The following is a 16,246-nucleotide window of genomic DNA, read 5'->3' as shown; positions in this document are numbered from 1 at the left end:
TAACCTGATTTTTATACTTTTTGGATCAAAATAACCCCATAAACCGAGTTTCATCAAATTCCAAAACAAAAATTTTTTTCCCGATTTTCTCGATTTTATCAAAGGGGTACCCCTTAAAAAAATTGCAAAAAATCGAAAAATTTTATTTATCTCCAATTTCGATAAAACTCATTTTATAAGGTAATTTTGACCCAAAAAATGCAAAAATCGGGTGCATTTGTTGACTGGACGAATAGTTTTTGAAATACGGACCAAAATCGATGCAAATATTGGGATATCTCAGAAAATCTGCATCCAATCATTAAATTAACCCGATTTTTATACTTTTTGGATCAAAATAACCCCATAAACCGAGTTTCATCAAATTCCAAAACAAAAATTTTTTTCCCGATTTTCTCGATTTTATCAAAGGGGTACCCCTTAAAAAAATTGCAAAAAATCGAAAAATTTTATTTATCTCCAATTTCGATAAAACTCAGTTTATAAGGTAATTTTGACCCAAAAAATGCAAAAATCGGGTGCATTTGTTGAGAGGACGAATAGTTTTTGAAATACGGACCAAAATCGATGCAAATATTGGGATATCTCAGAAACTCTGCATCCAATCATTAAATTAGCCTGATCAAATGAATTTGAGTTTTTTTTTAAATTTCTTCAGGTTTATAAAATCAAAAAGAAAGGCGCATAAATGAGCGAAAGGCAGTGCAACTTTAACACCCCACGCCATGTTCCTTTGGCCCAAGGGTAAATTCATCACTGGGTTATATGTTACATTATTTTGAAACACACAGTAGACAGTACACTTCTAACTAACAAGCTCGCTGGCTCAGACTGCTGTGTTACTGTTGATTGTTTATGTTTAAAGGTTTGATTACAATAATTTTATTAAGTTGTTATATACTTTGTGTTCGAATGCACTATGTATATTGTAAGAAGCATTAAGTATTTTTAATAAGAGTTTCTCATATTTCGCTCTAATAATTTTTGAACAAGTTATTGCATAAAAATAACTTGTACACTTTTAAAAACATGTAAAAATAATAATTATTATTATTTTTTTATTTTATTTATTTATAAATTATTTTAATAAAAGATATATACATTCTAGAAGATAAAGCGTTATTTAACAATTTTTGTTTAAAACATTTTTTTAAAAAACAGATTTCGGAGGAAATGCCACTTAAAAATATACTTAAAGTTTATCGATAATTGAAGTTCAAATTCATGGGCAAAGGCAAAGGTCCAATATTGCACTTGACAACTTTTGACCAAAAGTTTTTTCCGTAGTTAGCGTGCTTTTGAAAGCTAACGATTTTCGAAAAATTTTAAGCAACAAGTAAAAAGAAACAATTGACTGAGTTAAATGTTGAAATACCATGTATAGACAGTGTTGATTACTTTGTCACATTACACATACATACATGTCACACACATATAACTGATATACCGGTATAATACATACTACATAATTTGCGCTCTCACGGGTAAACAGTGATGTTTAAGAAAAAAATTTTCAAACAAAAGTTGTTTATTTTTTTATAAGGAACATTTTTTACATTTAAACTTTTGTTCTATTTCTAACGGTTTACAAAATGGGTCCTACAAACCCAAGACGCAATTGACCTATGTTGCTCATTTACGAACTTGACCTCACGTTTTACGTCTTAAGTACGCTATTCAAATTTCAGCTTGAAATCGTTTTTTCGTTTTTGAGTAATCGTGATGACAGACGACAGATAGACAGACAGACAACCGGAAATGAACTAATTAAGTGATTTTATGAACACCTATACCAAAATTTTGTTCATAGTATCAATATTTTTAAGCGTTACAAACTTGGGACTAAACTTAGTATACCTTGTATATTTCATATACATGGTATAAAAATTGTGACCGTTTGGGATCTAAATTAGCTATTAAATAAACCCGGAGAACTAGGTCCATTCTGACATCGAAATATAATATCTAACATTCTCTTGTATATGTTATTTTTGATTGGTTAACTACAAAACGAGATATTTAGGTGTATAGATTAAAATGGCCCCCCACCCAGTACATATACTGTGTAGAAGTACAGTAAGCAAGGAACGAAGACAAAAACTGATAAAGTGTAACATAAAATAAATAGGTATTGAAATCAAAATGGACAATTTATTCATCAAATCGTTAAATGATTAAAACATCTCAATTAATTGGCGAACATCAATTATAAAAGGGTGCATTAGGTATAATTAAATAATACATTTAAAATATAACCGCTACTTGAACATTCATCGACCAGACTATAAACAATTTCCAAATAAATTTTCCCCTCATATCAATGTGAGTGTGTAATGTATTTATTTATCATGTGTTGAAAAGTTTTCGTTTGAAAAGCATGATTTATTCATACGACCAATATTATAAATTACCTACCTACAATAGTGACTGAGGTTTTTCATGAAAATATTTATATATGTTTTTCCACACATTGATTTTTTTTTGTCTAACAGTGTTTTTTTTTTACCGTTTTGCATGAAATATGAGATAATAAAAAACATTCAATAAAATTTTACACGCATTTTTTCTATAAATTTCCAACTATACAATACAGCTTTTGTTTAATTTTTAAAATTATAATCAATGGAAAATTATTATCAAACTGGCGAGCACTGGCGTAGGCTCGAATTTCCCAAGGAAGGACAAACAAATTACGTTTTCTTAAGATCATCTTTTAATCGTGCATGCTCATTAATGCTCTTCATAAGCAGGTAAATTTTTTAAAGCTCCTTACGGCGATAAAATGGATTTATAGCTGTTAATTTCTTCTAAAATTGGTTTCCTATAAACCTTTAGGCATCGATATTTCGAAAACTATGGTATATATCGAAAAAATTTACACATAATTATCGTTTAATTTTCGCAACTTCTTACTATCGTTTAATTTTCCCCACTTCCTACAGATTCCATCCTCAAAGTATAAAACTTCCGCCTTAAATATATTCATTCAAGTTTTCCAAGTTCTAACAGGATACATCCTGACAATTAGAAACGGAAGTCTCAAATAATTTTATCACTTTGTTGAAAAATTGTGGTCCATTTTACATTATTTCTTCTCCCATAATTTTATTCAATTAAAAATAACGTAGATGTACTACGTTAGAAAAATGAATATCTATTAATTTTTTTATAAAAATCAAATATTAGTAATAGTAAGTGAACAGAAGAAATAATTTACATAAATTTAATTAAAAATCACTTTAAAGATTAATGAAAAATGTGAATATTTTAAATAAAATGAATTATTAATAAATTATTTTAGATATAAAAAAAATTGGTAAATATTCAACTTTTATCCAAATTTAGAAGGGAAAAAAATCAATTTATTTGGCTGTTGCAATATTTTCAACTGTAAAACATCTGATCAAGATATGAATCTAGTTTTCAAGTTTTCTCTACGGTAACTTAAATTAAAACTTTGTTGAACTATTAACTAATTTTATAGCTCCAAAAAATTTTAATCATATTTATTAATTTCATAAAAAACATATTAAATAAAAGTTGTTTAATTATTTGTTACTAAGAATAATTTTAAGTTTTTAAGTAGTAGCTTAAGGATTAAGTACACAGTTCAAATCTATAAAAACAAACCTTGAATTTGTAAGAGAAGAAATCTGAGAGGGGTAGTAATGACTCATTTTGTTATATCACCAATGAATAAAAATTATAAATGAAAACGGCGGTGTAGCTACATTACATCAATCCAACTAATTTAACTCATTTTGAACATGGTACACGCAATATCCAACGCTTTTTTCATCAAAGTTATTGAAGTAAATTTACCAAATAAATCGAACTATGCTTTCAGAACTATGGTCATAAAATACAGAGTGTGTAAAAATAAGTACGAAATGCGATCAATACTATAATATTTTTGTATAAATTGCATTCCGAAAATAATACAGACAAGAGAATGGTAAAATTAACAATTTTCTATTTTTAAATATCACTCCAGAACTACAAAAGATAGGTAAGTGGGCAATTTATTTTCCACTAGGTCTTCAAAACAAATTTCTATCTCTCTTTTTAAAAGATAGTAATATTATGAATCAATAAAGAGCTTTATGAAACTATATTCCTTATCACGCGTTTAAGAAAGCTTGACAAAAAAGTATCCGAAATCGACTAATCGAGGTTAACTTTACACTTTATTATTTTGAAACATTAACAATATTCTCAACGACAGAGTGGTCTTGTGGTTAGGGAACCAGTTTCTCATGCGGAAGGTCCTTAGTTCGAACCCAATTCACGACAATAAAGTTTTTTTTAATTAAAAATAAAATACATAATTTATATCAAAAGAAACATATATAAATAATAATGGGCGTTTATCCTCCGTATTTGTGACATACGCCTTATCACAGAGGCCACCCACACTATTATTTGTTAATCTTTATTTATTCAATTACAATCATATTTACAATTACATTTTTGTTGTGGGTGGAGTCGGTTACTTCGTTCTTATCCAAGCGACGACAATGTGATCAATTCTGCACTCCCATTAATTATAAATTGTTCACACTGCCGCTGCCTGGATTCTTACCCGCAACCTAAGTCTAAATAGTCCTACATTCTAAGACGACGCCTTAGACCGCTCGGCCATTTAGACTCAAAAGGAACATAGTTCCTACCAAGTGTCCTACGGTAAAGGTATGATGATAGATAATTTTTTGGTTGAAAGAAAGTAAATTTGTACGTTATGGTAAATAAAATTAAGATAATTACATAGCTTTAGTAAAATTAATTTTAACAAAGTTAATTGTTTTGTTACATTAAATTTATTGTTTAAAAATCATAATTCTGAAACATAATCGGTTTTTTCTTTCACTTTCATCATTTTATTTTGCAAAATGAAGAACATTTATTAATTTGGTTTAAAAAAAATTTAATAAATAAATAAAACCCATTAGTTTGATTTGAATATGTGTATGTATAATCTATTTGTCCCCTCCATTCCTCTTTATAAAATATGAAATCATATTATTTTAATAAAATAATGATTTTGATGAACATTCAAAAAAAAGTCTGTTAAGTTGGCACTACTACTTACTTTATAATTGTATTTTTGGGGCACTTTTAAGGAAGGAGCGAAATTTAAATATTTTTCTAACATTTTATATTATTCAGAAATATAAATCTGAACGGGAAACGAACCGAAACTCCCTACAGTATTGTTAAAAAGTTTTGGTTTATTGCATGGTACATACATATAAACCAAATACATGCTTTGAAGTCAATTAATAAGTTATTTTTAGCTTTACAATACCACGCAACTACAAAAATATACAATATATTGTGTGCAAGTGCTGATTATAAATTTGATTATATAGATACCTCTCTTCAATCATCAATACTCTAACTATAGTCGTATCTGTTCATCAAATGATGGATCTTCGATGAACTCATTATTAAATTAAAATTTTGTTTTTACATCATCGACAACCTTATATTTTTATGGTATTATTATAAACTATAAGATTGTCTAAATATTTTAGATAATTTTTTATCACTTTCTCTAAATTTTTTGGTATAGAAATATCCAATTGAAAAGGATAACTTATATGATTCATCATTTTTTCAGCCAACTTGAGCGATAAAATAATAATAACAAGTGAAAACAAACAATTGACTGAATTAATTGTTGAAATACCATGCATAGTCAGTGTTGATTTCTTTATCACATTACACATACAAACATGTGACACATACATAACTGATAATCAAGTATAGTACATATTATAAAATTTCCGCCTAATTGGCGACCTCGCGGGTAAACAGTGATGTTTACGAAAAAATGTTTCAAACAAAAGTTGTTTAATTTTTGATAAGGAACATTTTTTACATTTAAACTTTTGTTCTATCTCTAACGGTTTACAAGATGGGCCCTACGGACCCAAGACCCAATTGACCTATGATGCTCATTTACGAACTTGACCTCACTTTTTACATCCTGAGCACGCTGTAAAAATTTCAGCTCGATATCTTTTTTCATTTTTGAGTTATCGTGTCCACAGACGGACGGACAATCGGAAATGGACTAATTAGGTGGTTTTACCTATGACAAAATTTTTTTCCTAACATCATTATTTTTAAGCGTTACAAACTTGGGACTAAACTTAATATACTATGTATATTTCATATATGCATGGTATAAAAAGCCCAATGATCTAGGAATTTTTTGTGAGTTTTGGAAACTTTGTTAATAAAAAAATTTGTTTATAAAGTTTTATTGAAATCTCTAGTATTATTCAATCCTTGCATATCTCCTTAAGTGCATATTATCATTCGTGTATACGATACGATATACCTTTTCCTTTTGGATAAAAAAAATAAGTTCTTAATAAACTTTTAAGATTTGTATTTGTGTTTGTATATATTTAATATTTAGAGATTTATCTTATTTTAATTAATAATCATTTACATTGGATTGTTGTGTAGTGTGTTATATGAGTCATTTTATTTTATTAATTTATTATTTCCTCAGATAATGAATCCATTTTATTATATACGTATAGAAGAGAGAGCATACGCTATGTATGTACTAATGCTTAACTGTTTTGTAATATTATTTATCAATGTTTAAATAAAAATTTATGTATTTTTATTTTTATGCACAGAACAAAAAATCAACTTCAAACAACTAATATTTAATTGAACCAAAAATATTGGATAAAATGTTCTTGACTTGAGAAAAAATAAAAATAGATGATTTTAAGATTACTATTTTTTTGCACTAATTTCTTATTGTGACAAATTTTAGACTGAATCGAATGTACTGTTGTCGAATGTACATGATAGACAATATACCAGAAAAAAATAAATATCCTACAGGAAATAACTGTCTGCTACTTTTTAAGGATGTATGAGCATGACAACAATGTTTGATTTAAAGGCTCAAAATTTATTTGTAGGTAGTCTTTTACTCAAAGAATATGTGGTTAAAATTTCAGCTTAGGTATCCGTGCAAATTAAGAAAAAAGTCATTGAAAATTGATATAAAATACATTGGCTCTTATGGAGGAATCTCAAAAAAACGACATATTTTGGAAGTTTTTGATAATTTTCATTTGGAATGAATGAAAACAAATTTTAAAAAAACTTTTTAATAGAAAGTAAACATATTAGCAATGAATTAGAAAAGAAAAAACTTAGTGTCACCGTCCATATAAGGGATGTAAGAGCAGGATTGATTAAGGGTTGAAATTATTTTTATCTTATTTTCGAATTTTGTTATAACTTCATGAATGTAAACGAAAAATAAGAATAAAATTTTTCGATATGTGTCTTGGTTTTCGAAATATCGAAAGCTAAATAATTAAACAAAATTTGCAATTTTCGATATTTTGAAAATTAAGCCAGATATCGAAAAATTTTATTGTTACTTTTCGTCTTATATCGTCAAGTAATAATATAAATTTATCATCAAAATTGAAAATATCTATTTTTAAATTTGTGCCCCCACTATCATGCTCATACATCCTTAAGAAAGCCAAATCACAATTTAAAATAAAACAAAATGAAGACCATTTTTAATAAAAATTAAATATAATATATTTATTATTTTCAATATTTGAGTAGCTTTTAGATTATAATAATAATACGATTAGGTTATATGCTAATAGCTATTTTATGGTTATTGTACTTTAACTTACTTTATACTTTATACTACAAAAAAAACACAAAATTTTTATTACTAGTGCTAATTAAATAACTTTTATGGCAATTAAATACTTCATTAGTATACAATTACATTGAATGGATCCGACGGCGCGACGACACACACTAATATCAATATCTACATTCTATGGTATTGTCTACATGAAAGTTATCATTTTAATCTGCAACCTTCAACAAAACCAACAGTTTCGAGACAAAACATCGAGTGAAATCAATTTTTGGATAACATCAAAAACTACGAAAATATGAAAGATTTAAATTAACAAATTGAAAGACAAGAAAAAAGCACGTGGTGACGTCATAGCTTGCGATTGCCATAGAAACAACATTTCAAAAGTTGTTTTGCAAGAAAAAAAATCTTGCCGACACGAAAGATACATTGAAATCGTAATAATATTAATTTCAGAGCATCTACTAAAGCAATACTTGGAGCATCTAATATCTAAGAATTGGATGATTTACTGTAACTTTGACAATTCTGTCTTTAGATAAATATTATCTTATACAACATGTTTTAAAATTAGTAATCTATTTAAATCTGTACAAAAATAATGGGAATGCCATTTATTACAAACTTTGAATCTTCAAAAAATATGCATTTTGATAAATCCGAAAATCGCATTTCAATCAACGTCAAATAGCTGGAATTTTTAATGCTACCAAAAACTGAGAACTCACTGTATATCTCTTACTTTTGGCCTTAGAAATAATATCCATTCTATTGAAAATTCCGTCCAATAAACTAAGCGAATTTAGAAGATTAATGAAAACTGTCGTTTGTTTTTAAATTTTACAAATTATTATTAATAGAGACAAATTAAGAATACGTCGGATCACAAAAACGACCCAGAGATAATTTATAGTAAAATTAATAGTTTTATATTAAACTGCTGATTATACAAATTATAATCATATTAATATTAATCGACAAATTCCAAAAATTACATTTCAACATTTCAAATTCTGAGGATGAATTCTGTTTAAATTTAAGAAACAAATTTGCGATTTATACCATAGAAAAATATTGATGCCTTAAGATTGAGAGAAAATCATTTATGGTGGAAATAACACACAAATGATATTCATCACTTCATATCACATTAAATGTACTTTATGGATAAAAAAATTTTTAACAAAAAGAAAACCGACTTCAAAAGAAAAACTTTTCCAAAACAAATTAATATGCACTAAAAAGTAAAAAATAACGATAATATAATGCAGTTAAAATTATTGTTATTTTTGGAGTCGATGTTAGCCAAGGAAACAACTCTGACAGAACAATTTACTACATTAGCTTGGATGACACCGACTCCAAAAATAACAGTAATTTTAACTGCATTATATTATCGTTTTCATTTTTTACTTTTTAGAGCATTTTAATTTGTTTTGGAAAAGTCGGTTTTCTTTATGTTAAAAGTTTTTTTCATTTTGTGATTTTTAGTGAATCTGGAGTACACTAACTAATTTGTCACTAAAAAAGCATCATCGAAATCGGTTCGCGTGATATTGATTTATTCGTCCTCTTGTCGTGCATACTTAATGCAAATTAAAACTTTTATGGTTTTCTCATGGGTGGCGTTGTCAGAACTAGACTAAAATGAAATGAGACCACACGGGAAGCACCAGCTTTCAAATAGATAAAGAATCATCAAAATCGGTTCACCCAGTCAAAAGTTCTGAGGTAACAAACATAAAAAAAAAATACAGTCGAATTGAGAACCTCTTTTTTTTTTGGTTTGAAGTCGGTTAAAAATTGGCCTTGTTACATAATAAAGCATATCTTTAAAAACAAAATAGGATTTACATGTTAAAAACGCATATGATTTAAAGATAATACTAAGAGAAAACTTAATTTTTTTGGAACGTCCAAAACCAGCTTGACTATCAAATTTTATTCCAAACGTAAACTTGACTTCTAGAAAGTAAAGAAAACTAGTACATCGTTTTTCTTGAAGAAAAAATTCTATTTAAACATATGCCATTTTAACCGAATCGAATCAATTTATAATTTAATATATTATTCCTTCTAAGTGTCTAAATGGGAGAGCGGTCTAAGGCGTTAGACTGTTTGTCTATTTAAGATAAGGTAGCGAGTTCGAATCCAGGCAGCGGCAGTGTGAACAATTATAATCAATGGAGGTGCAGAAATGATCACATTGTCGTCGCTTGGATAAGAACGAAGTGACCGAATCCACCCACATCAAAATGTAATTGTAAATATGTTTGAAGTTAAATAAATAAAGATTACCAAAAAATAATGTGGTTGGCCTCTGTTATTGGCGTATATGTCAGAGAAACGGATGTTAAACCCAATTATTATTATATTATTCCTTATAATTATCGGTCTTGAATTATAATTTAAATTAAAATTTTTGAAAGAAACTATTTAAAAATTAAAATTCCCTTATAATTTTTAGACTTCTTCCCTAAATTTTCTATTTTTGTGTTTTTAAACCAAGAAAGATCAGAAATTGTAAAAAATCGAATTAAAATATTTTCAAAAAAAAAATAGTTAGCGTGGCTCCTAATTTGAAGTGATTTTGATGTTCAAACAAAAGAAAGTATAATAAAATGTTTGAAGTTAATTAATAGTGTTGTCAATTTACTTAATTAAAGTTACTTTGTAAGTATAATTAAATATTAAAATTACTTATTACTAGACTGAATATACATATAAATATTTTGATTTTAATTTTAAAAATTACACTAATTTATATTGTTTGATTAATTCTTATTATTCAGTTTTGCAATTAATTATGAAAATAAACTATAATTGACCTCGTAGGATCATTACTTTTGACTTTTTGGTATCTAAACGCCTTTTTCGCGCCTTTAATCTTATCACTTCTTTTTTCTTTTTTAATTATAAAAACGTGATAATTTTCTACGAAGTCAAATACACTTAAATTAGAAATTGAAAACGTAAGGTTCTTTTAATTTTAGATTAAAAAGGGTTATTTTTTACGATTTTATCTACACCTACTTATTCCTCGAATAATAACCAATTGTTAAAAAATATACCAAAAATTTTTAAATAAAATTATCATTTAAAATTATTGGAAAAATACATTTTCCCATCTCACAAATTTCAAAAACTGAAAGATTTAACAAAATTTTGTATGCATAACATAATATTCAATGAATTTAAATTTTGCTAACTGTCAAGAAATGTCCAATTTTTAACCGAATTCAAACCAAAAAAAGGAGGTTCTCAATTCGACTGTATTTTTTTTTTATGTTTGTTACCTCAGAACTTTTGACTGTGTGAACCGATTTTGATGATTCTTTATCTGTATGAAAGCTAGTGCTTCCCGTGTGGTCCCATTTCATTTTGATCTAGTTCTGACAACGGAATTCATGAGAAAACTGACTTCAAAAGAAAAACTTTTCCAAAATAAATTAAAATCTACTAGAAAGTAAAAAATAAATGGTAATATAATGTAGTTAAAATTATTGTTATTTTTGGAGTCGGTGTCAGCCAAAGAAACAACTCTGGCAGAACAGTTTGCTACATTAGCTTGGCTGACACCGACTCCAAAAATAATAATAATTTTAACTGCATTATATTATCGTTATTTTTTACTTTTTAGATCATATTAATTTATTTTGGAAAAGTTTTTCTTTTGAAGTCGGTTTTCTTTTTGTTAAAAGTTTTTTTTATGGTATACATAACTGGCTTTTTTTCTTAAATTGAATCTAATTATATCCCTGAGGGTCAACTTAAAAACTAAACCAATAAATTACTATCAGAGATTTTTAATCAGCTGTAAATCTTGTACCATATTATACAAAGACAAACCTCTTAAACCCTCTTAAAATATGTGACCGTACAATTCTAAAATATTGCGTACCTTTTTTTATTACACACAAAAATTTATTAAAAATAATTAAAACATCTTTCAATTGGTTCACTATTTCCCTAATTGAATATAAACTGGACTAGCGAGGATAGTTCCCCAAAATATTTTTTTTTATCTATCACCTGCCGGATAAATAATTACAAACTAGGTACTAAAAAAATGTTTCAACATTATAAGGCGATAATTCTAAAAGAAATATGTATAACTATTTTCTAAAAAAAAATTAGCAATGTAAACCTGTACCTAAATACATATTTTTTGAAATTGATTAAAACAGCACGTCCAGAAAAATCACTAACACAAGTTCAAAAAGTTTTTATTTAACACTTATTATTTTTAATTTTTTTAATTTCACCAACAATTATTGCACTTGCAAAAGTTTTGCTACATTTTCGAAAAATTAATAGTCAATCATTTTCACACAAAAATAATTTTTTAATTCACTTGAAAACAAAATAAAAATTTTTCTAAACACTTTTACAAATATTTAATTGTTTATTTCTAAATTAGAATAAAATTTATTTTTGATTTGTTGATTAGGTTTAGGACCGGTGAAGAAGCGATGTCATCATCACATTAGAGATAGCAATTCACAACTAATGTTTACAGTAATTGGTTGCACTAAAAACACTTCACGAACTGTTTTGGATCGATATTTACATTAAAACAAAAACACTATGTTTTACAATCAATCGACCTGTTGGTTTTATATGTAATTATTATTATTTTATTTATTTTTAATCACTGATTATCACTTTGTTTTTAAAAGAACACTGTTTGTAGTTATGCACTGTGTTGTGAATGATTAGCCCGCGATATATCCCGTCAAAATCAAATATACCGCCGCCGGAAGTCTCATAGTGGCAAGCATGACAAGTATGCTAACTATTAGAGGATTGTGTCCACATTGCTGGCATTCTTTGTATACACATTTTATTAAAATGACTGCCTATAATGTATGAAACATGAATAGAATTAAAATTGGTACTTACCAAAGATGAAGTTGAACGCCTTCACGGCTTGTTTACGCGAAATTAGGACGGATTTCGGTCCGTAAATATGAAGAGTTTGTCTGTTTTTGGTATGCCAAGAATGGCACAAAGAATCTAGACAACGCAACCAACTATCGCGCATACAAATTTGCGCATGTTGAGCTCATATGTATGATTCTTATAGGAGAAGCCACTCTACGGGCGGTGCATTGTGTATACCTCTTACCCCTCAAACATTCTACATATCAACATTCAACCATTAAAACTTTATACAATATTTATTTGTTTATTTATAAGTAATTTAACCTTAATATTGAGATTTCAATTTATTAAAACCATTGTGAGTAATTTAAGAAAATCTTTTTTCATTTTATCTTCGAAATTCACATTTTATTCAAATGAAAATAAAATTACTTTTCTATTATCAAGTAGAAGAAATGTCAAAAAATTGTATAAAAACTTGGGTTATGTAGTCCATCTAGCGTTCATTTTATAAACTATGCCAAAATCAAAACAAAACCATTTTTAAAAAAAATTGAAAACTAATCAGAAAATTTTTATAAACAATTTCTTTAGATAAAGGAAATAATTATCTAAAAAGTCAATGACTATGTATTCAAGATTATCAGAGTAATTATTGCAAGTGAACTTTTTTTTTTGAATGCAATTAATTATTTATTTTTCTCTGTTATGAAACTAATGTATTACATAATTCGCATAAAAATGCAATTATTGCTATTTATATGAAGATTATATTTCATAATTAAAACCAGTTTAGTTAATTTCTTATACAGTATTTGTAATTTTCAATCTATTCATTGCGTATATCGATTATTATTTCGTAAAACTGTACAGTTTTATAGCTTCTGGTATCCAACAATCTGGTTATTATCTCTCCAGATTTCCTACGATTTATTTGACAAATATCCTCTTAAATTACGTTTGAAAAGATTTTTGTTTTTCGTAATCGTAAATAATGGATTTTTCTAAGCGCTTCATGTTATAAGTTATTTAACAACGATATTCAGGGTCGTTCCGAGCCAGTTTTATTGTTGGTCCAGATTCCATTTTGGCGCCGCTTTTCCCAGTACCCTTATAAACAATGGCTTATTTGTTTTTATAATAGACATAAGTCGTGATTAATCACACACTTCAAGGCTGTTTGACCCAAACTTTGTGAGGCTTCTCGCTTGTATGTAAATAAAATATTAGGCAAGAGTAGAAAATGCTACAGGCCCTGTCTAATCTTCACTGAGTTATAAGTCTAAAAAAAAATTGTAGCTGTCTCTTGGCGGGAGCCCCAGATATAATAACAAAGAATTAAATATGAAAGTAAACAAAAAAAAAAGATAAGTGGAAGTAAGCAGGTATTATTTTGCCAAAGAACTCCACCGTTGGGGACCCCAAATAGATTTCAGAAGAGAAACAAAAAACACACATACAGATCCCGCACTTCAATATTATTTTAGCACTTTTTTTTAATGTTCAAAAATGAAATTTAGTAATTCATTTTTATAAAATTAATTACTTACCAAATTTTATTGATGAAATCTAAATCTGATATTAATTTCTTTATAAAAACAATCAAAGGTAAGTTAGGGATTGAAAAAAAATTATTTGAAACGGAATTGTTTATTATTCATGATATGTTGTCACAAATATTGTAATTTTATTTCAAATTATTAACTATATAAAATGTTTATAAACACTCGATATAAGCTCGACATCAAATCAAATATAAATTAAATACAATCATAATTAATAATATTCATTATTTTATTTAAAATAATACAAATAATATTTGTATTTTGTTTTAAATAAGTAATCCGAAACAAATATTCTGATACTTTTATCAAAGAAATTTCGAACTTAAATTTTATGACAGTATTTATTTTATGGTACAAAATCGAGGATACTTGCCATAAAACTTATCTTCGAAACATAACTTTCAAAATATATTTTTTAAAAGATCAATTCATCGATTAGTTTCATAAACATTAAATGCTATCATAGCTCAAATTTATCATATAGTCAATCGAACTTGTATAAATCGAATATTATTTCATTCGCTCCAATTCCTATGCCGCATCAACAAATTTTCTTTCTACTTTTGAAAGTTTAAGAGAAAAAAGAAGAAAAGAGCTAGCACATATAGTTCTTTTATCTATCGCTAGAGAAAGCCTTTTTTTAGCATTAAGATCCCATATTGTATTTATTATAAATACGTATAGCATTGGTTTTGCTCTTACCAGAAGAAATCGAAAGGGGAGGAGGTAACTCAAGATTTTTTTATTTGGATTGCTATTCGATTTATCAAAGTTCAACAATAATTCAGTTAAAAGAAACTCAAATTCTTTCAACCATTAAAAGCAAAAAAAATGCAATAAGAAAATAATTTGCGACTACATAACGTTTAGTTTCTACTAATACAAACTTTTTCACGCTCTTGTAATCTCTTAGCAAAAATGAACATAATAAAATGAAACGTGAAAATTTCATTGGCAAGATTTATGAATAGGATTTATGCGTTTCTATACCTGTTAAATTTTCCTTCCAAATCATTATAGGTTTTTTTCTTGAATTTATCAATACCAAACTTTCATAACCAACAATGGAAAAACAAATTTTAATTTGAAATTTACAATTCGGGTTTTTCTTAACAATTATCAAACGTATTACAAACATAACATTGAGGAATTTTATAGAATTTATTCGCAACTTCGTAATCCATTCTGAGCCTTTTTAAAAAGTTCTTTAATCAATTTTTTTGTATTCTAACTTGATTTTTATTTGTATATATCATTTTTGTTTCTTAGAAACTACTATCCTGCTATTTTATCAATATACAAAGTGGCTCAAAAGTCAGGTACCCAACCCATTTTAATTCCCGGATTCTATAATTCTTTAACAACACTCATCATTATCGTTAAATCAACGACATCAAGCTGGATGCAGATGGTGATAATTGATGTCATGACAGCAGTTATTACATATGTCCATTATCGTTTAAACGCAGCATCAGTCAACCAATAATGATATGCCCAGTCATTAAAAAATTACAGAATACGGGTACTGGATGGCGGTGAAGAGGGTATATCCGAGAGGGCGGTATAAGAGGGAAATGTGACGTCACTAAGCTTTCGACCTCCTTGACACGACCCCTGTCACACGATGTTACATTTTGTTGACTCTCTCTCCCCTTAACGTGTGACGTAATTTATGGATGGTTCCGTAATTGTAACGGAACTAATTTCGCTCTATTGTCCATAAAAAAAGAATGATGTCCTATTTCTTACAAGTAATAACCTGATGTTATAAAATCTAAATTGGACTACGAACATACAAATAAATTCAAAGAGTTGTTGTTTTTTCTTTTCGTAGAAATAGAAACAAAAATTAGTTTTAAAAATTTCCATAACTATATATTAAATGCGGAAGTGTTAACACACTTGTTGGCTATCTGTTTTCATTCGTAATGACTAGATAAAAACTATTAGATTATTGAGAAGTGTACATACCTAGTTATGTACTAAAATCATAATTTTAAAATATACAATAATTACAATATTTTTTTGAGCTGCCAATGTTTCCAAATAATTTTAATTATTATACAGATCGCAAATAGTAATTTAAAAAAATGTGGAAACATAGACGAGCTCTTACATATACTTGATGATT

General features: G+C 27.4%; 1 protein-coding gene across 2 annotated transcripts in view; it reads right to left on the bottom strand.

Annotated features, from left to right (window-relative positions):
* LOC123292048 (protein scalloped) overlaps positions 1 to 12,691 on the bottom strand; it is a 267,373-nt gene extending 254,682 nt beyond the window's left edge. The window contains exon 1 of one of the 2 annotated variants that reach the window (XM_044872553.1): positions 12,569 to 12,691. Coding sequence is in view for 1 of the 2 variants with exons in the window: in XM_044872555.1 (XP_044728490.1) it covers positions 11,820 to 11,829 (10 nt within the window). In the remaining variant the exon portion in view is untranslated. Of the gene's footprint in view, positions 1 to 11,819; positions 11,934 to 12,568 lie in introns of those variants that run through there. The other variant, XM_044872555.1, reaches the window with a different exon arrangement.
* Between the last annotated feature and the right edge of the window lie 3,555 nt (positions 12,692 to 16,246).

This window comes from Chrysoperla carnea, chromosome 2, assembly GCF_905475395.1.
Source record: "Chrysoperla carnea chromosome 2, inChrCarn1.1, whole genome shotgun sequence".
Classification (NCBI taxonomy): Eukaryota; Metazoa; Arthropoda; class Insecta; order Neuroptera; family Chrysopidae; genus Chrysoperla; species Chrysoperla carnea.
The sequence above is the reverse complement of the archived record's forward strand: the minus strand, read 5'-3'. Positions and strand labels throughout refer to the sequence as shown.